Source organism: Manis javanica, chromosome 4 (genome assembly GCF_040802235.1).
Source record: "Manis javanica isolate MJ-LG chromosome 4, MJ_LKY, whole genome shotgun sequence".
Taxonomy (NCBI): domain Eukaryota; kingdom Metazoa; phylum Chordata; class Mammalia; order Pholidota; family Manidae; genus Manis; species Manis javanica.
The window spans coordinates 134,441,336-134,464,365 of NC_133159.1; the positions used below are offsets into that span (position 1 = coordinate 134,441,336).

At 49.5% G+C, this 23,030-nt stretch overlaps 2 protein-coding genes across 5 annotated transcripts; both read left to right on the top strand.

Moving 5' to 3' along the window:
* The first annotated feature begins 641 nt into the window (after window positions 1–641).
* RILP (Rab interacting lysosomal protein) lies at window positions 642–4,335 on the top strand. 3 transcript variants are annotated; one of them, XM_017656150.3, is made up of 9 exons: window positions 642–903; window positions 977–1,070; window positions 1,159–1,265; window positions 1,355–1,564; window positions 1,860–1,981; window positions 2,366–2,488; window positions 3,080–3,163; window positions 3,433–3,538; window positions 3,573–4,335. In XM_017656150.3, the coding sequence occupies exons 1-9, from the start codon at window positions 676–678 to the stop codon at window positions 3,669–3,671; spliced, it is 1,173 nt and encodes a 390-aa protein (XP_017511639.2). In that variant the 5' UTR covers window positions 642–675; the 3' UTR covers window positions 3,672–4,335. The 3 variants fall into 3 exon arrangements, with proteins under 3 accessions (XP_017511639.2, XP_017511637.2, XP_017511638.2); XM_017656148.3 differs by having other exon boundaries at window positions 3,433–4,335; XM_017656149.3 differs by having other exon boundaries at window positions 983–1,070; window positions 3,433–4,335.
* A 7,971-nt stretch (window positions 4,336–12,306) lies between these two features.
* Window positions 12,307–22,662, top strand: SCARF1 (scavenger receptor class F member 1). 2 transcript variants are annotated; one of them, XM_073235043.1, is made up of 11 exons: window positions 12,307–12,483; window positions 12,824–12,885; window positions 13,123–13,224; window positions 14,116–14,641; window positions 16,144–16,362; window positions 16,735–16,863; window positions 17,624–17,727; window positions 18,216–18,336; window positions 19,646–19,767; window positions 19,850–19,996; window positions 20,603–22,662. In XM_073235043.1, the coding sequence occupies exons 1-11, from the start codon at window positions 12,383–12,385 to the stop codon at window positions 21,460–21,462; spliced, it is 2,493 nt and encodes an 830-aa protein (XP_073091144.1). In that variant the 5' UTR covers window positions 12,307–12,382; the 3' UTR covers window positions 21,463–22,662. The 2 variants fall into 2 exon arrangements, with proteins under 2 accessions (XP_073091144.1, XP_017511641.1); XM_017656152.3 differs by having other exon boundaries at window positions 19,887–19,996; window positions 20,603–20,872.
* Window positions 22,663–23,030: the final 368 nt, after the last annotated feature.

The following is a 23,030-nucleotide window of genomic DNA, read 5'->3' on the forward strand; positions in this document are numbered from 1 at the left end:
ATGGGGCATGAGGACCCCTGTGCTAGGGCTGTGGAACTAAGTATCCCCTAGACTCGGGACTGACGTGGGCTTGGGCTTTCACACGCCTATAGCCTTCACCACAGCTGCCAATGTCCCTCCAAATACTTGGAAACCATCACTCCTTAACTAATCCCTTGGAGCAGTCGCTGCCATTTTCTGAGCCTGGACGCATTGAGCTTGTATTCTGCAGCTTTTTTCCAGCCCAGCTCTGTAAGCATTGTGTCGCTACCGGTCGGGGATGTAGGCACACGGCTGGACAGCTGCTGTCTCTGGCTGAGGCCAATAACCCCTACCTCTCACCTCTTCGCTGGAGTGCCTGGCAGCCAAGTCGGGTCCCATGACTCCGGACACGGGTGGAGCTTGGACTGGGCGCTGTGGGGAGGGCTTGACGAAGGTGACCATTTACAGCCTCAGCTCTCAGTCGCCTGGCTGGAAGGCGGCTGTCCTGCTTCCTGTGACCTTGGGGGCTCCGGCCCAGGGGTCCAGGGCCCTCTCCTAACCCCACGCCTTTTCCTAAATTGCTCCTCCCCTGTCGTTTCCACCCCGCCCTCTACTGCCCTAAATTGCTTCCTGGGCAGGAATTGTTTCGCTTTTTCCTGCCCCAGTTAGGGCTGGAAAGAGGGGAGGTGTCCCAGCCCTTGGCCTTCGGGGGACATGGAGCCCAGGAGGACAGCGCCTGAGGCGCCCGGCTGGGGACCCCGAGGGGTCGCGAGGTCGGGGACGGCCGCGGAGCTCGTGTACCATCTAGCGGGAGCCCTGGGCACTGAGCTGAAGGAGCTGGCGCGCCGCTTCGGGCCAGAGGCGGCTGCCGGGCTCGTGCCGCTCGTGGTGCGGGCGCTGGAGCTCCTGGAAAAAGCTGCCGTGGGGCCCGCCCCAGACTCGGTGAGTCACTGCTCCCGCCCACGCCACCCGCGGGGTCGACCGGGGCCTGCCCCTGAGAACCCAGACTCCCCAGCTGCAGGTGTCGGCGCAGCAGGCCGAACTGGAGCTGCAGCGGCTGCGGGAAGAGAACGAGCACCTACGCAGGGAGTTGCGCTCCGGGCCACAGGGTGAGTGCGGCCCGGGCCCGGGCGTGGATTGGGGGCGGCTCCGGGCCTCCCGACCCGCGGGCCGCTGCTAAGAAAGCCCCTCCCTCAGAGGAGCGCGCTCTGCTGCGGCAGCTCCAGGAGGTGACCGACCGACAGCGCGACGAACTCCGGGCGCACAACCGCGACCTGCAGCACCGCAGCCAGGAGACTGAGGCGGTGAGGGCAGGGCGGGGCCACGGGCGGGGCGGGGCTCTCTCGGCCCCTCGGCTCCCCGCCCCCCAGCCGCACCTTTGCTCCGCCCCCAGTTGCAGGAGCAGCTGCAGCGCCTCCTGCTGGTGAATGCAGAGTTGCGGCACAAGCTGGCCTCAGTACAAACCCAATTGCGCGCCGCGCGGGATCGCGAGAGTGAGCGAGAGCTGGCATGGAACCAGGCTGGAGGGCCTGCGTGCGAGCAGAGGCAGAAGCCGGAGCTGGCGACAACCGGTGCGGGAACCCCGGGGACACCTGAAGACCCAGTGAGTGTCCTATGGGGTCAGGGACTATCCTAGTATCCACAGGGTCTGACACTTCCTGGGCACTGGTGAAAGGTTTGCTGTGGTGTATAGCAGGTCCACTGGGAAGCTGGGAGGTGGCACACACAACTGTGCGCCCCCGCCAGCCTCCGTTCCCTCTCTCAGCTAGAGCACTGGGCTGCCATCTACTGTGGCACCCTTGTGCCCCAAGTCTCCCTGCCAGTCCCTTCCTTTAGAATTCCACTAACGGCCCAGGGGCAGGAAAGCATCCCTGTCTGACCAGGCCTTCTTTCCATAGGCGGATGCCCAGGTAGAGCAGTGCGGCTTCAGTCGAGAGGAGCTTGAGCAGATCCTTCAGGAGCGGAATGAGCTCAAAGCCAACGTGTTCCTACTGAAGGAGGAGTTGGCTTACTTCCAGAGGTGAGGGCACTGGGCAGGGGCTGGGAAGCTGAGGTTCCACTCACACCTGTTCCTGGGCCTCAGGTCACCTGCCTCATTCTTTGCTTCATTGGTACATCCACGGTGACATGTGCCAGGCACTGTGCTGAGCACTGGGAGAACATGAGTCACCCAGCCTCTGCCCTCCCGGGACTTCTTCCAGGTGGTGCACTGAACTTCCAGTGCAAAGGGTCACAGCAGCCAAGCCACAGTCAAGGAAGTATTCCTAGGAAGGGTGACACCTAAACTAAGATCTGATGGGTGTTCACAAGGCAGAGTGTTTCAGAAGGAGGAACAACGTGCTGGTGACGAGACCTACTGTTGGCATCTCTTCATTTTCTCTGTGCTCCTTCCTGACCTCTGTAGGGAGCTGCTCACAGACCACCGGGTCCCCGGGCTCCTGCTGGAAGCCATGAAGGTGGCTGTCAGGAAGCAACGGAAGAAGATCAAGGCCAAAATGTTAGGGACCCCAGAGGAAGCAGAGAGCAGGTAAGTCCCTGCCCCGATTCCCACAGTCAGCCCACCCCCCTTGTTCTGCTGAGCCCAGGGAGTCAGCCTGGTGATGCTCTCACACAACCTAGCTACCTCCTGAGCCTGCTGACCCAGCCTGGTTACTTTCTGAGTCTGCTTTCTCAGACTGAACCTGTCACCCCAGCCTAGTCACTTCTTGAACCAGCTACCCTGGCCTGGCCACCCCGCGCCTGCTGTCCAGCCTGCCATCCTTTCTGGATCCCACTGCTCCCACTTGCCTTGCTCGCTATACATCCTGCTGAAGAAACCTGCTTACACTGCTTCTCCACATGCATTTCAGTTTCCTGTCTTGGCAGATGTGTTCTCAGAGGGGTAAAGACTGTGGCTGCAGCATTGTCCAGGCCCTGCTGTCTGTCAGGCTATAAAATAAAAGCATCAAGATATTCTTCATGTCTTCAGTGTCTCCTCTCCAGCCTCGAGGACCCTGTAATCACTGTCTCCTCCCCTACCTGTTCCTGGGGCTGTGCAGAGGCTGAACATAGCTGGACTCCCATGGTTCCTCAGAGCTTTGATACACGATCCTCACATCTCCTCTCTCCTTTGCCTCAGTGATGATGATGATGGCTCCTGGCTCCTGCTCTCCAGTGATAAGGAGGACCACCCGCCGCCCCCCGAGTCCAGAATACAGAGTTTGTAAGTTGGGGGAAGAGGAAGGGCAGAAGTGGGGGTCGGGAGGGGCCCCCCACCTTAGTTCTCCTCAGCATCCCTTTCTCCCCTTGCTGTCCTGAGCTCTCAGCATCCCCCTCCCCTCCTGCTTCCTGGCCTTGACCCCTTCGCCTTCCCAATACCTCATGTTGCCCTTTCTTTCTGTTGTACCCTCTTTTCTCACCTCTCCCTGCCCTGTCTATATCCTTGACCTCTCTGGCATCCAGACTCAAAGTACCTCTCGGTTCTCCCCCCAGCTTTGGCCTGTCGTATCAGGGTGAAGCGGAAGCCAAGAGCAGCAGCATGGCTCCTGGTGAACTGGTGGCAGATGAGGAGGTCCCACGACAATCCCCCTTGGAGCCTGTGAGCAGCCCTGCAGCCCACAGCTCCTGAGCAGCCCCACTCTGCCCTCAGGGAACATCTTTGTCTGAGGGTCACAGCTGCCCCAGAGGCCTGGCTGCAGTCTGCCTGCTGGCGGATGTGTGACCACAAATGAAGACAGGCCTCCCTCCTCCGCAGCCCTCCCCAGGCTCTCGCCCAATCTTGCCTGAGCCAGGGTGTGCTGAGGTGCTCACAGACTACCTTCCTTCCCTGTATCTCTGTGCCAAGCCTCCAGGGCCAGATGAAATTACTTGTTCTCTGAGTCTCAGTTTCTCCATCCATGAAATGGAGAGCTGGCTACCTACCGCCCAGGGGGTTGTGAGGAGGGCCTAGGCTAATGTAATAAAGCAGTAGCCATGGGTAGTGTAAGCCAGGATGGTGTGCTTTTTTCTTTTTCTGTAATGCAAATGCCTAATTTAAGCTTTGGTTGCCAAGGCATCCTCTTCAAAGACAGCTATCTTGAACAAAAATAGCCAGACACTCAAGCCACCTCCCTCTACTGAGGCCTCTGTTTTAGAGATCTTGGTTGGTTTGACCATTTGGGCCACTTCTCTTTTCTCTTCCCCACGCTGTAAATTCCGTAAATTCCTGCTCTTGTGCTATAAATTCACCAATAAAAAGTAAGCCCACGAAACTCTAGGCCCCCACTCTCGACCCCAATAAAACAGAACCCCAGGCCTGTGCATTCCCCTTCTTTCTCCCTCTGACCTTGTTGAATGACCCCAGGTGTGCTGTGTAATTTCCAGGTCTTGTAAGTAATAAACCTTTATTTTTTCCAAGTGTGCTAATGGTTGGTGCTGAAGGGTGTCTTGCAATCATAAGAACTACAAGGGTCAGTCCAGCCCCAACATGGGTTATTAATAGGCTAAGACAGGCACAAAAAAATTGGCATAATCCACAGGATTGTGAGATTGCCCTTGCAATTAACCGAGGGGAATGTCCTTCACCTACAACTTGCTTACTAACCACTTCACTCAGGGGTAGCACCAGCTGGGGAGGGAGCACTGCTTGCTCAGACCAGCTTGCTGCTACATGCTTTTGCATACTGCCTCTCTTGTGTGTTGTCTGCAGTATCCAACCCAAAATAATACTCCAGTGATCTCAGAGCAGTGTGATCAAGGTCATGTGGTCTAACAAGATATTAGACTACTAATTATAAAGGCCTTAATTGACTACTACTGTGTGAAAGTGTCCTTCATGTCTCCAGGCCGAGGAGAGCTGAGGAAACCTATCATCACCACCCAAGGGGAGGCTTTGAGATAAAGGATGAGGAAAGGGTTCCTGTAAGGTGAGAGGACAGGAGACCTCTGCCTGGAGCCCCTGAGTTGGTGGCTGGTGCCCAGGCTACGTGTCCTCACCCAGAAGAATGAAACAGTCTTGCAACTGGAAACCAATGGCACCAACAGAGGAAAACTACAACAGAGGCCTGAGGTCTCTGTGTCACCACTTCACTCACTACTGGCACTCTTTGTCCCCTGACCCAATAGGATTTATGAGTCCAATTCCTGGTATGATATTGCTACAAAATTAATGGACAAATAAAAATGTCCTGAACTTCTGGTGCCAGGGCGTCCTAAGATCCCTGAGGAGGCACACCCAGCTCCTTGATAACCGCAAATCCCCATGGCCGCTTCCCGGGTATTATTTGATGCCGTGCTCACCACCATTCCAAGAGTCTGGTGTTAGGCTCCAGAAACCTCAGGGCTTTTCCCAAAGACCCTGCGCATTTCACACTTGTGGAGCAGACCCAATCCCAGAGAGGTCTCTTGGGACAGTCCGGAAAGGAAAGCAGTCACCTACGAAGAAGGCTCCCAGTGACATCATCCACAATTTTGTGGTAACAACACTAAGATTAAGGAACAGAAAAAAAATTCAAGAAATAGAAACTGAGATTAAGGACTCTATCTTAACTGAAACTGAAAACAAAGATTTTATGCAGCAGAAAAAGACAGAGAAATTCATTGGCTACTACAAGTTTCCTTATTTGTTTTAAAGGTCTCTGGATTACTACTCATGGCTGCCAAAATTCATCCATTGGCCTGTATCTCCAAAGACCTAAAATCCATGCCTTTCTTAAAGTTGTATTAGGGCTTAGATGCTTGTTTTCTCTGAGATACCACAGATCCTGAACACCCCCTGGCTTTCCCTTGAACAGACCAGAACAAAGAAACACACTTCACAGAGCCCCAACCTCCAAGGGAAAAGCTGACAGTGTTATGGAGGGCTCTGGGGCAGAGGAAGAGGAGAAGGGAAGACGAAGACCCCTAGCGCCCCCGATAACCACGCCAGGGTCCTCCCTCTCCTCACACGGACAGTTACTGCCTGGCGCCATGCCCAGCCTTCCCTCACAGTGACACTGCTAAGGCTCACAGCCAGCGGAAAGCATTAAGATGAGGTCCATCTCCTGCTGTATAAAATGGGCATAATCCAACGGATTTCTCATTTCCATGACCATTGTTGACCCAAATGACCTCTTCACTTCCAACCCTGACGAGGCTGCATTTGACCCTGAGTCCAGAAAATTATTCTTCACAGGGTGTTTCCCCTAATTACAGGGTGGGGCTCCTACATTTTAATTGGGACTGCTAAAACCACCCAGGAGGCACCAAAGCTCCTAGGAGAAAACGGACCCTCTTTCTCTGTCCCTTGAAGTTGTAAATCGTACCGTATCTTTGAAATGTAAACACCCCAAGATGTTACCAAAACAATGCCCACTCTCAGCCTAAGACTGAGGGTGGAAAAAAAGGAAAGTTTGAATCCAACTTCTTTAATGAACTAACGAGTTTTGCACTGTCTCACCTATCTCATGGCTAAAAAAAAATTTAACGCAAACTGTAAGATTTCTTTTTCCATCTGCCTATACCTTTCTGCCTATACCCATTCACTTTTAAGTATTTCTAAATCTCAGAAATATAATAGAAATGAACCCAAATGTTTTTTCAAGTTTATGTATTCTGGGATAATCTTTGGTAAATAAAAGCTAGTTTAAGTTTGTTGGTTTAATTAATATAGATATATCTTGGAGCTTTAAACATTGAATATAATGCAGACATACAACTTTACTCTACCTAGGTGTACTAATCAAATAAGTTAATGTTATCTCTATTGCAAAATTTTTCAGGAAAAAAGTATTTAGAATAAAGGCTGACTTTGTTTAATGTCTGATAAAGCATTTTTGGGTAATCTAAACATATCTGTTAAAAAACAGTAAATTGAACAGATGTAAATAAGGTAAAAAGGTTTTAAGTAAATTTAAAAAATAGTTTTCCCAAATCCTTTTGGTAACTTGAAACCATAAAATTTTGCTAAGTTAAGTGGTGTTAAGTTGAAGTCATTGAATATTTAGATCATTTCCAAATAAGATAAAATGATGAAATATTAATTACTGAAGATAGGTTTATCTACTTTTGGCTTTCTTATTACATAGAAACTAAAGGTAAACTTGGGTCTAGTAATAAACCTGGTTTGTGCTTTAGTAAGAGATTGTACTAAGAAGAAGCACATATTTCTGGAAATTATAAGATGTATTAATAAATTTGCTAATCTAAAAAATGTTGGTGTAACAGAGAATTCACAATTGCTTACTACATAGTTTTCACTAGAAATTAAAGTTTCTAAGGGTTAGGAATTCTAATTATTGTATGTCTTGAAGCTATTAGAAATAGCAAGGGAGACATCTCTATATATAAAAAGAGTAGGATGTCTACAGTATGGGAGAATATATTCATAAATCACAGATCCGATAAAGGGTTGACATCCAAAATATATGGAGCTCACACACCTCAACAAACAAAAAGCGAACAATCCAATTAAAAAATGGGTAGAGGAGCAGTTCTCCAAAGAAGAAATTCAGATGGCCAACAGACACATGAAAAGATGCTCCACATCCCTAGTCATCAGAGAAATGCAAATTAAAATCACAATGAGATATCACCTCACACCAGTATGGATGGCCACCGTCTAACAGACAAACAACAACAAATGTTGGAGAGGTTGTGGAGAAAGGGGAACCCTCCTACACTACTGGTGGGAATGTAAATTAGTTCAACCATTGTGGAAAGCAGTATGGAGGTTCCTCAAAAAGCTCAAAATAGAAATACCATTTGACCCAGGAATTCCACTTCTAGGAATTTACCCTAAGAACACAGCAGCCCAGTTTGAAAAAGACAGATGCACCCCTATGTTTATCACAGCAGTATTTACAATAACCAAGAAATGGAAGCACCCTAAGTGTCCATCAGTAGATGAATGGATAAAGAAGAGGTGGTACATATACACAATGGAATATTATTCAGCCATAAGAAGAAAACAAATCCTGCCATTTGCAACAACATGGATGGAACTAGAGGGTATTATGCTCAGTGAAATAAGCCAGGCGGAGAAAGACAAGTACCAAATGATTTCACTCATATGTGGAGTATAAGAACAAAGAAAAAACTGAAGGAACAAAACAGCAGCAGAATCACAGAACCCACGAATGGACTAACAGTTACCAAAGGAAAAGGGACTGGGAAGGATGGGTGGGAAGGGAGGGATAAGGGCACGGAAAAAGAAAGGGGGCATTATTATTAGCATGGATAATGTGGGGGGAGACATGGGGAGGGCTGTACAACACAGAGAAGACAAGTAGTGATTCTACAGCATCTTACTACGCTGATGGACAGTGACTGTAATGGGGGTTGTGGGGGAACTTGGTGAAGGGGGGAACCTAGTAAACATAGTGTTCCTCATGTAATTGTAGATTAATGATACCAAAATAAAAATAATAATAATAAATAATTTAAAAAAAGAGTAGGATGTATGCTTCTGGTAAAGGAGGGTATGAAGAATGAAAATGCATATTTGTTGAGGGAAAAGAAAGTAATTTCATCCTAAGATGAGGGTTATTGAAAGAGGGAAAACACAGGATGAAACCTAAATGTAAACAGAAAGTTATAGAAAGTTTATGGAAAAGGAATCTTTGGAAAGGAAATTTATATGTGATCAGGGCTGGCTAAGATTGGAATCAATTTAAGTAAGCAAATGAGTTTTAATACCATATGTACATTGGTGCAAAATTAGAATTCTTTTTCTTTCTCTCTGTTAAAAGGACAAATTTTTCTTATTATTGGTCTGCTCTTAAGAAACTGTAAATAAAGTTTTTTAAAAAATCTTTAGGTAACCTGCCTAGAAAACAAAGATTCTATGTTTTAGATTTATCAGGTCTTTTGTACTTAAAATTGAATCTTTTCTACGGAAAGAGTTAAGGTTTCTGTAATTCTATAACTCTGCATTTGCTTTCCAAGTCTTTGTCACAATGGTTGAATGGATAACTGAGTATTGTTTTACAATGGCTTATTATCCTATGGAACCAAGTGATTTAAAACCTTTTAATATTCTCAACAAGCTTCCCCAAATCAAGTTATCATTTGTAATTCCAGTGATTATTTTAAAATATTATGTATCACAAAGATAACTGAATTCTTATTGATTTAATTACAGTGAATTCTCATTTGATATTTAATGATGGACAATAAAATCAATAAAGATTGTGGCACATATGGATAAAGTCTATTCTGCTTCTATAAAAAGTGGTCCCTCATTACCATATTTTTGCCATCCTGATGTCATTATAACATGGCAATAGTCTGCTCCTGAGTCAGAAAAATTAAAATGGGTAAACAATGGTTATAAATTAAATAGCCAGGGCTATGGCAAACTCAGACAGCTGTTTGGTTCTTCCCACCTTCCAGAAAACTCCATTTTTGGTGTTTGCATTCCTTCACCCACCTTAGGGCATTTAAGAAAAGCTATTTTGGTTGGTAGAGGCCTTAGACTTCCTTTCTTTGGACTTTTTGAACACCTGCAGCTGGACTGCACTGAACTGCCACTCATTATGAGTTATCAAAATGTTGTTATTTTAAGATGTTTCCCATTTGGGGAATACTTTCCACAATCTTCAGTGATCAAGGCACCCATTTCTCTGGACAAATTCTATAAGCCTTAATGAAAACCTTACAAACTTCTTTAAATTATCAGTGTCAATCATCAGGCAAGATCAACAAAACTAGTGAAAAAACTGGACTCAAGCAGAACAAGTATTAATTACATAGGCCTGAATGAACTGATAAATATGATTATCATTTTTTTTACTTTTTGAAGTAGTATTGGTTTCTAATCTTTTGTTTTTCCAATTTAAGAAAATCTTTTCTTTTAAGCTGTCCAGCATTTGGTAAGATACCTTTGTAAACAATTTGAAACGTTTATCTTTTTCTCCCTACCTGATCCCTCCAGAATTGGGAAACTCTCGGTGAGAATTCTTATATTTTCATGCAAATATATCTATTTGCATAAGTTCTATAAGAATCTGTTCTCCTTGTAACAGCACACAGTCGGAAACATTGGTTATATTACTAAGCTTTGACTGGAATGTCATATCTGAGAGAGAGATGCATAGACTCAGATATGACCAGACAGTTTAAGAAACTGAGGTTGATTTCATGAAGCCAATAAAACCCCTTGGAAATATCAGCCCAATACCTTGATTACAGGATGCTCAGCAGCCTTACCAGGTGAGTAAAGAAAGCCACTTTCTGGCAATGTAGAAACCTCAGGATATTTTAGGGATCTCAAGAAGAGAGGAATTCACCCAAATCTATAGGTACTACAGGTAAAGTCTGATGGCAAGTATTTAGCTTGGCATCTGGCCTCAAAAGGCTGTTAATTCAATTTGAGATTCCTTATGAAAAGTTCCAGCAAAACATATAGTCAAAAAAATATATATATATAGTTGATCAACCACTATTCTTGCTGCACTTCTGCAAATAATCAGGCCAAATTTGCAAACAAATTAGTGTTAATTTGGCTATCTTTGGTGAAAATGAGGATGATTATAGAGAAAAATTGTTTCAATAGCTCAACTTTGTGAATATTAGATTCTAATACTGTTCACTAAACTGGACAAGATGCTGAATTCTTCTAGTTTCTGCCAATATCTGGTTACAACTCTCCAACCTAACATTTCCAGTTTTCTCCCACCCTTCTGACTTTGAATCATTGAGCACTAAAACTGAAGCCTTGCAAACTGGAATACAGATAACTTGATATAAACTTTAGAAAAATCACAATAGCTCATGTATGGATAATCTTTGTGCCATTTGCTGTATGGCCATTCAGAAAGATCATCAGAGACATTCAAACTGCAAACCAGAAACTTCTATCAGATTGTGACTGCCTGTCCTCACTCCATCTGAAGATGCTTCGAACCTGACATCAAAAAATCTCAACTGGCTGTCTTCAGAATTTGGAAACTGGGATTATAATCTGCTCCAATCATTAATCTTTTTTTTCTTTTTTTGTTTCCATAGAAATGTCTCTTAATACAACATATAGGTCTAATTTTGGAAGCCCACCAAAGTGCATCACCACCTCCTGAAATGAAACATAACCTCTAATTGAAGTGACCTGTTCCCCAGGCTAAGAGACTCATGTGATGAGCTATGGAACAATCTAACCACTCAAAACAAGATCAAACCTATTTATACCAGATGGCCCAAGATGTTAAAATATAATCCCAGGTCCCCTGAGATCAGATTAGTTCCATGGCTGGACATTTCAAGTTTAGGACACTGGCATTAGACTGGATTTCATTTCAGATATTGCCTGTATAATTGTTTTGAGATTTGCTACTATATTTACATGTGTACTTTCTGGGTAACAATGTGTCTTACCCCTGATTTTAGCATAGCAACTACCTAGGCAGTTATGTCCTCACCATTGATGCTGATGCCTCGGCATCACAGGGTGGATGGTAATATAAGCCCTCACAGTTTTGGTTTGGTTTGGTTTGGTTTAAATCAGGCATAAAACACCTGATTTAAGCTTTGATCACCGAGGTATCCATTTCAAAGAGACATCTACTTCAAATACAGCTGTCAAATGAACACATTGTCAGATAGATAAACAGCTAGGCCACCTTCCCGCATTGAGGCTCCCCTGTTTTAGAGCCCTTCCTTGGTTGACTTGACCATTTGGGCCACTTGTCCTTTTACTTCCCCACGCTTTCAATTCCTGATCTTCTGTTTTAAATTCACCAATAAGGAGTGAGCCCACAAAACATCAGGTCCCCACTGTCAACTCCAATAAAAGCAGAATCCCAGGTCTGTGTGCTCTCTTTCCCTATCTGTGACCTTGCTGTGTGGCCCCAGGTATGCTGTGTAATTTCCAGGTCTTGTAAATAATAAATCTTAATTTTTTCAAAGTTTGCTGATGGTTGCTGCTGAAGAGCATCTTGCTGTCACAGTAAGAACCACAAGGGCTGGGCCAGCCACAATATAGGTTATTGATAGGCTGAGACTGGCACAATACACCATGATACTCCATGTCTGTCTTCCGTGGTCCACCCCGGCCTGGCTCTGCCAGGAGTGGCAGCAGGCTGAGGTTTCCTCACAAGGTTCCTGGGCTGTCACTTGGCAGGGAGGCCTCCCCCAGCTCAGGCCTTGCCTGGAGAGTATGGCCTCATGGAAAGCAGGGGCTCCCTTATGACTCCTACCCATACAAGCACTCCCACACATGACTTGTCCCCCAAGCCTGGGACTTACAGCTTCATCTTCCTGCCCTCTTCAGACAGGGACGAGCCCCCACCTGGCTCTTGCCACTGGCCTTCCTTTTCCTTTCATTTCCCTGGTGTCCGGTCCTCCCTTCACCCGCCCGCCCTCAGGGAGGTGCCTCACGGCAGACCGCCCCTAAGGCCTGGTTTCCTCAGGAAAAGCCTTGGGAGGAAGCAGAGAGGGGGTTGTGAGCTGTGGGGGCCAGACTAAACCAAGCCCTCTGGCTGTACTGGCCGCCATGGAGCTAGGGCTGCTGCTTCCCCTGCTGCTGCTTGGGACTCGGGAGACCCAGGGGTCTGAGCTGGACCCCAATGGGCAGCATGTCTGCAGGGCAAGCAGGTGGGTCTTGTGGAAGGTTGATGGTGGGGTGGGCAGGCAGTGGCTGAACTGGCATTGAGGCATGGGGAGGGAAGGAGGACACAAGGGAAGAGGTCATGGGCAAAGGGAGGGAGCTCCGGGACAAAGGGCAGCCACCAGGAATGGGTAGTCAGGTGGTGGATGTCAGGGCAGATGGTGGCAAGGCTGGGGAAGGAGAGGGAAAGGACTGGGGACAGGGGGGCTGTGATTCTTGGCTGGGCCTGTCTGATGGGGCTGAGGCAGCTTCCCCACATCTCAGCCAGAGACAGTGATCCACCTGCGGAGCCAGGCTGCCCCCGGCTGACCCCTCTCTGCCCCACAGCCTCTCTGCTGAGCTCCAGTGCTGTCCAGGCTGGAAGCAGAAAGATCAACAATGCACTATCCGTGAGTAGCCAGGGTGGACCCCTACCAGAGGAGAGGGAGGCCATAGCCTGGTGACCCTCGCTCGCCTCCTGGGGCTTCTTCTCCTTCTGAGTGCTAGAGCTAGGGTCTGTCCTGTGACACCCCCCCCCACCCCCGAGGGAAAGGCTTTTGAGGGGCAGGGCACCCAGAGCCAGTGAGAGGGCAGCGTGTCCCCCGGTCATGCCCCAGCCCTTTCGACCTGGGTGGGGTGTCTTTCAGCCATCTGTGAGGGGCTTGATGCCTGCCGGGAAGACGAGGTATGCGTGAAACCAGGCCTCTGTCGATGTAAACCCGGATTCTTCGGGGCCCAGTGCAATTCACGTAAGTCCGGAATTTCCCCTGGAGGATGAAGTGGCTGGGCAGAACAGTGGGAGTGGGGAGGCCCCACAGGTAGGAATGTGATCTTAGAATAGCAGGGCCAGAATCGTTCTAAGCTTCACTGAGGAAATTGAGGTCCGGAGTTAGGAAGTGACGCGCCCTTGGGAGATACCCTGAGTCATTTGCCTTTTGCCCAAAGCCTTACCCAGTTTCGGTTCTGGGCCCCTCACCTTCCTTCCCAACCTCTCAAAAAAGATGCTGGTGATCCCTGTTGGTTGCAAAATGGATACATCTCAGTCTTTCCACTCACACAACCACACACCCCCAGTTTATATGTGTGTGGAGGGAAGGAGGAGGCCCCTGGCTGGGCTGTCTGCCGTCTCTGGCAGACAGAGGGGCATGGAAGGGTGTTGGTGGGCAGGATAGCCAGAGGGCCGCTACCAGGAATTAGGGTTGCCAGGAGACAATAGGGGGAAATGTGGTTTCTCCTGAGACCCTGACAGTCAGGAACCAGGCCAGGATAGACAGCTTACTTTCAGCCCAGTGGGGGGGCCCAATGAGAGGGAGGAAGGGGCATGAAGGAAGTGCCCCCCCCCCTTCTGTGTGACTCTGGGAGGACCCTTTCCCATTCAGGACCTTCAAGTGTGTTCCGGAATATGAAGTGGGAGGCTGGCTGGGCCACTGCTAAGGGCTTTTGTAGTTCAGAGCCTGAGGCAGGAAGTGAACTGGGCCCCAGGAGAATAAGCTACCAGATGTTCTGAGGGTCTGTCCAGGCTCTTGGGAGAGCAGGCCTGTCCTTGTTGAAGCGGGAGCCGGGCAGGGATCTGTGCCTGGCCCTGAGTCCGATGATTGCCTTCCATCACCCTCCCGTCGCCGTCCCCCCGACCCCCACAGGCTGCCCAGACCAGTACTGGGGCCCGGACTGCCGCGAGATCTGCACCTGTCACCCACACGGCCAGTGCGAGTCGGCCACCGGAGTGTGCCACTGTCTAGCCGACCGCTGGGGCGGCCGCTGCGAGTTCTCGTGCATCTGCGGCCCGCACGGGCGCTGCGACCCCGCGTCAGGCGCGTGCCGCTGCGAGCCCGGCTGGTGGTCGACCACGTGCCACCGCCCCTGCCAGTGCAACCGGGCGGCGGCGCGCTGCGATCAGGCCACCGGCTCCTGCCTATGCGAACCCGGCTGGTGGGGACGCCGCTGCAGTTTCCGCTGCGGCTGCCACGGCTCTCCGTGCGCCCAGGACTCGGGCCGCTGCACCTGCCGGCCCGGCTGGTGGGGTCCCGAGTGCCGGCAGCAGTGTGAGTGCGTGCGCGGCCGCTGCAGCTCCACCTCCGGCCAGTGCGTCTGCCCGCCGGGCTTCCGCGGCGCGCGCTGCGAGATGCCCTGCTCCGCTGGCAGCTACGGGGCGCAGTGCCGCCACAGGTGAGTCGGGGCGCGGAGAGAGGGCGGGAAGCTGGAGAGAGCAGGGGCAGAGGAGGGGGTGTCAAGGAGGGCATGGGAACAGCGAGCGAAGGGATGAGGCGGGGAGAAGAGGGGCGCCGGAGGAAGGTTGCGCGGTGCTCTTCGCAAACATAACCAAGGACCTAATGAAAAGGGGGGAAAAGACCCTCGACACCCCTATGGCCTTCCTCGCCCACCCTTTCCATCCAATTACAGTTAAACCCAAAATAGTAGTATTAGCAATCCATGCTTAGAAAAAGAGGAAGAATGAATCACGCGACAAAGCGATTGCAGGGTCCCATTAAGAATCAGTGGCTTTCAGATTTGACCGGCTCTACCCACAATGGGAAATCCGTTTTACATCCACCCAACACACACCAATGTATATACATACATATGTACGTAACTGAAGTAAAAGCTTAACCAGGTAATACTTATCTTTACTACATATATAACATATACTATGTATATATGTAGGTAACTGTCTATATATAACTGCATATGTATGTATATAACTATGTATATAATATACATTATGTGTATATGTATATAACTGAAGTAAAAGCTTAACCAGAAAACTGCATACTTATCTTTACTACTTATATAATATATAATACACTCTGTATATGTGTGTGTATATATATATATGTGTATATGTATATATATATATACTATAGTGTTTTCTAATCTTTTTCTCATGTATTTATTTATTTATGATGCTGGTCAGGATATGCTATATTGATCTTATGATTTCCCCTGCTCCCCTCATTAATAGGTCTGATCCAAGCATATGATCCCAGATAATTAAGGATCTGGAGGCAGAAACTTCAAGTTACTGTTAAGGATCAAGGAAAAGTTAAAATAAAATAAAACCTTATTGGAAAAGTTGCTAAGAGTTCTTGTCAACAAGAAAAAACACTTTTTTTGTACGAGTGTGAGATGATGGGTGCCAACTTCCTGTGGTCATCATTTCACAAAATATACAAGTCAAGTGATTTTGTGGTACACCTTAAACTCATACAGTGCCAATTACATCTCAATAAAACAGAAAGTAATTTTCAAAAGCATTAGATAAACTTGAAATTATAGTGGTGAAAACAGCTATTTTATGTTTGTATTTTAATGCATTTTTGTGTTATAACAGAGAAGATAAACTACTGAGTCCCACTCACGCCCGGGGAAAGGGAGAGGAGGGGCACGCTGGGCGGAAAGGAGGCAGAGTTTGTGGTGGTCAGTTGTCAGCTCTGGCTGAGCTGGGAGCTCCTGGTGACCCTGGAACGAGGGAAGGAGAGAGCCAGAACTCTGCCAGAGCCCACAGAGATAATTTGTCCAGCCTTTTTGTTGAACAACATAGAGAAACTGAGGCTCAAACCTGCCTGAGTGACCCAGCTGGGACCTGGATGCTCTCAGAGCCCCTAGTGGCCTGGGTGGGCACTCCATCCACACGTCCCCCAGTACTCTGCAGGAATGCCTTCTCTTCCCAGCTGTGGCCACTGCAAGCAGAATGAGCCCTGCTCTCCAGATACAGGCAGCTGTGAGTCCTGCGAGCCAGGCTGGAACGGGACCCAGTGCCGCCAGCCTTGCCCACCTGGCACCTTCGGCGAGAGCTGCAGGCAGCAGTGTCCCCACTGCTGGCTTGGGGGAGCCTGTCAGCCAGACACTGGGCACTGTCAGCGCTGTGACCCTGGCTGGCTGGGGCCCAGGTGAGGGGCAGGCCTGCTCAGGGTGGAGTGCAGCTCCCTTTAGGGTACTCACCTCAGCAGGAGCCACACCCTCCCCCAACACACACATTCACGCAGCCCTCTGGGCCTGCCTCCTGGAGGAAACTGAGGGGAGATATGGGTTCTGATGTGGCCCTGGGCCAGGTTCCTGTCCAGCTCCTCCACCAGGCATCCTGCTCTCCTTCCTCCAGAGCCCTGTAGTCTTTGACCCCAGGTTCAAGGCCTTGTTTGCATCTGAGCTTCACTGCTGAGAAGTAGAGAGTTGGGGCGCTGAGTCCAGAAGCATGGGGGAAAGATGGGTAAGGCCCCCTGAGGGCCTGCTCTGCCCCCCATTTGAGTCTTGCCTCGCCTCAGGTGTGAAGACCCCTGCCCAACTGGCACCTTCGGGGAGGGCTGTGGCTCTACCTGCCCCACCTGTGTTCAGGGGACCTGTGATGCTGTGACTGGGGAATGTGTCTGCAACACTGGCTACTGGGGGCCCAGGTGAGGACCGGGGCCCTGGCAGGGAGGCAGGGGCCTAGGTCAGGCCTCTGCACAATCTGTTTCCTGAACTTCCCTTCCTGGCCTTCTCCACCTCCCAGTTACCCACCCAGCATCCTCATAACCAAGAAGTTACTCTTCGTGTTGTGGGGTCTGCATCTTCCAAAGGAGGGTCAGAGTCATGTCTAATCTAAAAGGCCCAACTCCCTAACTAGATGGAGAAGTTATTTAGGCCTCCAAACCCCATGGTTGTTCCCAAGGTCGTCATCATTATCGATGTCTCCAGTGTCAGGTTTTCCACCTATAGGAGAGAATGTACTCTCAAATGGAAGAGATCTCATTTTAGAGAACTCTGAAGCCTGGAGAGATAGGAGCAGTGTTGGGCTGGGCTCAGACCTCTAGAAACTGCTGGAGGATGTTTCTCTGGGCGCCATTGGCATCTGGCTTGTTTTGCATTAGTGCTGGGTGGGCAAGGGATGAGGATCATGGGAGGTGAACCCTGCCCAAGAGTTACACCCTGAGGGCCTGGGGGTGATCTCCCTGGAAGATGAGCTTAGGTGTTGATGGATTCTCCCAAACACTGCCAGGCAGGGGTATTAGAATGTGGCTCAGAGGCCAGAGGAATCTGCCTGGGGATCATCCAGGGAAGTCTGCGTGGCTGGGGGTGGGGAGCAGTGCCCAGAAATCTACCTTCCCCTGTCCCCTGCCCACCTCCAACCCTCTTCACCCAGGCTTCAGCCTGTTTTTCTTGTCATGCCCACAGCTGCAACTCTTCTTGCCCATCTGGCTTCCATGGAAATAACTGCTCTGTTCTTTGTGAATGCCCAGAGGGACCCTGCCACCCTGTCTCTGGGGCCTGCCAGCTGGGTAAGGTGGAAAGGAGGGTGCAGAGGACAGTAACCAGGGAAAGACTAGCCCTTTATATGGACTCCAGGGGGTTATCACTTGACAGGGAGGCTGAGCCCACTTCAGAGACATTCCCTATGCCTGAAATCTGTGTAGATCAGGCAACTTTGGGGCCCCCTGAAGATGTGACTGAGTCCTTGCCCCCTGAGAAACCAGGCTAGCACCCAGGAAAATGACTAGGCAGGGCTGGACACTGGGATGTGAATCAGGCATGAGAATTGGGGCCAAGGGCTTGGGCAACAGGCCATGAACTGTCAAGAGGGGACAAACCAGCAGGGAAGCTGCCTGGAGGAGGTGGCCTCCAGGCTGAGCAGTCTACATCTCTCAGAAGATGAGGAGGGACTCACAGGAGGAAGATTCTGGGGAGAGGGGAACCCAGAGCTGGAGATGAGACATAACGAATGAGAGACAGGAAGGCCCTGAATTTCTGACCATCTGTGCACCCCCAGGGCCTCACAGTCAGGATGCTGCCCTCATCGCCGGCATTCTTGTGCCTTTGCTGGTGCTCCTCCTGGGCATTGCCTGCTGTGTATGCTGCTGCCAGGCCACCCGGCTAGATCCCAAGGACAGGTGAACGCTGGCCTATCCCTTCCCACCCCATAGCACTGGCCATGGTGGGAGCAAGGTGGCATCTGGTTGCCTTTCCGGGGTCGGGAAGGGGCTGGCCTTGTCACACACTTAGGTCAGAGGTAATGAGGTAGCTGGCAGAGGCCATGGTCTGAAGACACCAGAGCAGCTGCCTGCCTTCTTTGGAATCCTTCAGTGGAAGAGCTTCTGAGTCACGTGAGCACGAACGGCAGGAGGCTGAGGGTGCCTTAAAGATGACCAGATCAGAGGAGGAGGGCAGGAAGGCAGAAGCCCCGGGGCAGCTCTGGGCAGGCAGGGGAAGAGATCAGGCCTCATCCTCTAAAGAAAGGAGGGTGACATACAAGTCTGAGCAGTGGGTTATCAGAGAATGTGACTTTCTGAGAAAAGCAGAGAAAGGGCAGGATTTGGCCTTGCAGGGCCTGTGGCCAGGGAATGTAGCTCACACAGAGCTTTGTTCCTTTACTAAATCTCTTAACACTTCTTGGCTTCTTGAAGACTCCCAGCAGCACGGAGGTTTGCAGCAAGGGATGTGGGAGCAGGAGGATTTATATTCTCAATTCAGAGAAGGACACTGTGGCCCAAGGTGATCCAGTCAGTGCACAAAGCCCATGCCCTGTTTTCTGGCCTCTTTGTCCAGTGGTCTTATCAGTTCACATCCTAACGCTTGAGCACATCCTCCTCTGTGCTGTGGGGTATTCACAGATGAGCAGACCCAGCAGCCTGTCCCCTGAGGCACAGAGCCTGGGGTGGGGAAGCAGACCCCCACATGAGGACCAGGACATGTGCAAAGGCTGTCGGGAATAGTAATGAGGAAAGCAGTCACTTCCAGCTTGGGGAAGGGGACAAAGGCAGGCTTCCTGGAGGTGGTGCCACTTCCACGAGGTGAGCTGGGACTCAGCTAGGATGATAAGAACACATAGCTGCATTTTGGGGTACCCCACCAAGTGCCTGCCATTATGCTGGGTCTTGGAAAAAGCTCTGATGGATAGGAGTTGTTGACCCCATTATACAGTGGAGGAAACTGAGGCTCAGAGAGGTGAAGTCTGAGCCAGAGTTGCTACCCAGGTCTATCTGACTCTAGAACCATGCTGCTGTCTGTGGCAGGCCCAAATCTCAGGCTTAATAGTTTGGATTTTGCTCTATAGCCATAGGGAGCCACTAAAGTAGATCATCTCTCTGTCACCCTGCCTCCCTCACAGTAACCCTGGGACCAGGATGGTCCTGACCTTTTCTCCTGCCCCCACACTTCCCCCACCAGGGGCTTTGGGCACTGACCACCCTATGCTCTCAGGCCAGCAAGAGATGGAGCTGCTGTGTCCAGGATGAAGCTGCAGGTCTGGGGGGCAGTGACCAGCCTGGGCTCTGTGCTGCCCTGTGGTTCCCTCAGCAGCCACAAGCTTCCCTGGGTGACAGGTAAGCAGGCGCTGAGAGTGAGGGGCTGGGAGGAAAAGAGGCTTCCTGTAGAGCTCTGTGCTTGACCTGGTGCCCCCTGCAGTCTCACACCACGACCCGGAGATCCCCTTCAACCACAGCTTCATTGAGCCACCCTCTGCGGGCTGGGCCACAGATGACTCCTTCTCTTCTGATCCTGAGTCTGGAGAGGAGTACGAGGGTCCTGCCTACTGCGTGCCACCCCAAGAAGGTAGCCCCCAAACAGCACCCCCAGCCCCTGAGCAGCCCTGCCCACCATAACCTCATCTTTATTTCTTCAGCCAAGGTGTATCAAGCCCCTATTCTGTGCCAGCCACTCCTCCTGGCTATGGGACACAGTATACTACATGATAGATGCCTGCCCTCATCAAGCTTATAGTCTGGTAGGCAGTCATCAGACATTTAGGGGACAGAGTGATACATGCTCTGATGGGGCTCATAATCCAGGTATGTCAAGGGTGGCTGTGGTCAGGAAGATTCTCAGTGTTAGTGGCACTGGAGTTGAGTCTAGCAGAATCAGTAGGAGTTAGCAGAGTGAAAGTTAGGGTCAGGAAGAGGGAACAGTGTACACAAAGGCCCAGAGGTGAGAGGGAATGGCCATGTGGCATTGAAAGAGGTTTAGCTTGGTCAGAGTGTGGCATTTAGTTCCAAGCAGAGAGGGGTGGAGAACTAGAAGTAACAGTGTTCATCTGAATGCCCTTCCCCTGCATCCTCACCTCTTCCTTGACCCCATTTTTGAGGACTCCCAAAAGATGCTGAGCTGGGTGAGAAGATGGTTTGGGGTGGACAGCTCAAGCTCTTCTGTCTCCTCTGCCAGGGATGGTCCCTGTGGCCCAAGCAGAGTTGCCAGAGGCCAGCCTGGTTGGAGGTCCCTTCCCTCCCCCTGAGGATACCTCCACACCGTTCCCCATCCCACGTACTTCCAGTTTAGCACGGAACAAGCGACCATCGGTCTCCTTTGCTGAAGGCACCAAGTTTGCACCGCAGATCCACCGAAGCTCAGGGGAGCTCTCCAGCCCACTCCGAAAGCCCAAGAGGCTGTCTCGGGGCACCCAACCAGATCCTGAGAGCCAAGAGACCGAAGAGTCCACAGGCCGAGAGCAAGGAGATGCGGACAAGGCCTCTCCTGGTGCTGCCAGCCCCAGGGATTCTGCCATTGGCCGCCGCTGGCTCCCGCTTGGTGGCCGGACAGTGGCTGAGCGTGTGGAAGCCATCGAGGGCAATGTCCGGGAGAGCTCAGGCTCCATGAGCACGATCTACATGCTGGCAGGGTCACCCCGGGGATCTGAGGGCCCTGTCCGGTCTGTTCTCCGCCGTTTTGGTAGCTTCCACAAAGGCCAGGCAGAGCGCAAGGTCAAGAGTGCCATCCCCAAGCCTCCACGCCGGGCCTTGAGTCGGAACAAGGGCAGTCCTGGGCTGGCCTCTGGCTCTGCTAATCAGAGCCCCAGCTCAGTCCCGAATGAGGAGCTCACTGGGGCCTTGGAATCTGTAGGAACCAGGCCAGAGGAAGTGGCCAGGGGGTTGGAGGATGGCATCAAGAACTCGGGGAGGGCCCAGGAATCGGCACCTGAGGGTGTCCCACCAGAACAGGATCCCCAGAAGCTGGCTGACAAGGAAGGGCAGGAGGAGCCCCAGTATGAGAATGTTGCCCCTATCTCTGGGTCACCAGCACCCTGAGGACCTTGAATTTGGAGAGTAGAAAGACTATGAATGGGGATAGGCATCTGAAATGCCCCTGGATCAGATTGTGTTTTGTGCTGGAAAAAGATCCCAGGGCCAGGAAAGACATATCAGAGCCTCTGTCCTTCCATGTGGAAACATCAGAGTCTGGGGCCAGCTGGCCCTGGTGATGCTGTGGAAGGCCTGGGCAGAGACCCCACAGGATGGGGTCAGGAAGGGGAAAGAGATGGCTGCAGGGACATTTTCTCTGTTGTCCTGGACTCTGTTTTCCCCCAAAAGCTATTCTTTCCTTCATTTGCAAAACATTTTTCTGAAATGGGAAACAAATGTTTGATGGCAAAAGATTGGTTAAAGAAATATTTCTTATAGTAGGTTCCTAAACAACCACAAAAGTCATGTTGTGCAAAAATATTTAATATGGAAGATACGGGAGGATGTTCATGCTATACTGTTAAGTATAAAAAGTAAGTTTTCTTTTTAGAAATTTGTTTTTTCCTCAGGATACATCTTTAGGATTCTTCCATTTTGTGTATATTTCATGATGTTTTATGGATTTTTAAAAAAGTACGTGCATAAAAAAGATTCGAGGGAAAGGCATTCAATGGCATTTTTCTCTGGGAGATGAGATTTTGGCTGATATTTATTTTTTTCTTAAACTTCTGTTGAATTTGCAAATTTGCCACAGTGAACATCCTTTTTTACTTTTTTCACTAGACTGAATTTAAAAAAATCATTAAAAAGCTATGTTCTTTATTAAAAGTAAAAAGTACTAACATTACAGACATGTATAAAGTAAAAAAGAGATCTCCCTTCTCCCCAGAGCAGCTGGGGGACAAAAAGGGGGCCAAACTTACTTCCCACTGAGTGCTTTTTGGTCTTGTTCTGAATTCTTTCCTCACGTACTTGTATTCCCTAGTGAGGAAATAAAGAGTGCTTCCCCTTCTATCCCAGTGCTCAGAGAATCTCATGAACAATTTAGAGGCTTGCTTTCTGTGCACATGAGAACAAACAAAAAATACTGTTCTACATGCTGGATATCTTTCATGTCAGCAAATGTAAAGCTACCTCTTTTTATAAAAAATGGCTATATGGGATTCCATCACATGGAAATATTACAGGTTATTTAAACCATCCCTAGCTTACAGGGATTTGGGTTGTTCCTAATTGTTTTGATGCAATAAATGATGCAGTGTACAACTTTGTCCATATCTCTTTTTGTGCTTGTGTTAAGTTTTTCTGTAGAAGAGATTCCCAGAAGTAGAATTACTGGGTTTTGGGGAAAGAACATTAAACATTTCTGCACTTACTCCAATTGCCCTTTCTCATAAATCGTGGTGGTATATTTATTTGCCCACATCCAATCTGATTAGGTTAAAAATGGAATCATTATTTTAGCACAACAAAAATAAATAACATAGTAAATCTTTAAAGGTTAAAATCTTTGTACAAGTGTTTTTTATTTTTTAACTATCTAAAATGGTACATTAAAATTTCAGTCTCACTCAGGTTGAGCTTCTCATATCTTTAATAGTTATTTATATTTTTCCTTTAGATTATCTGGTTAT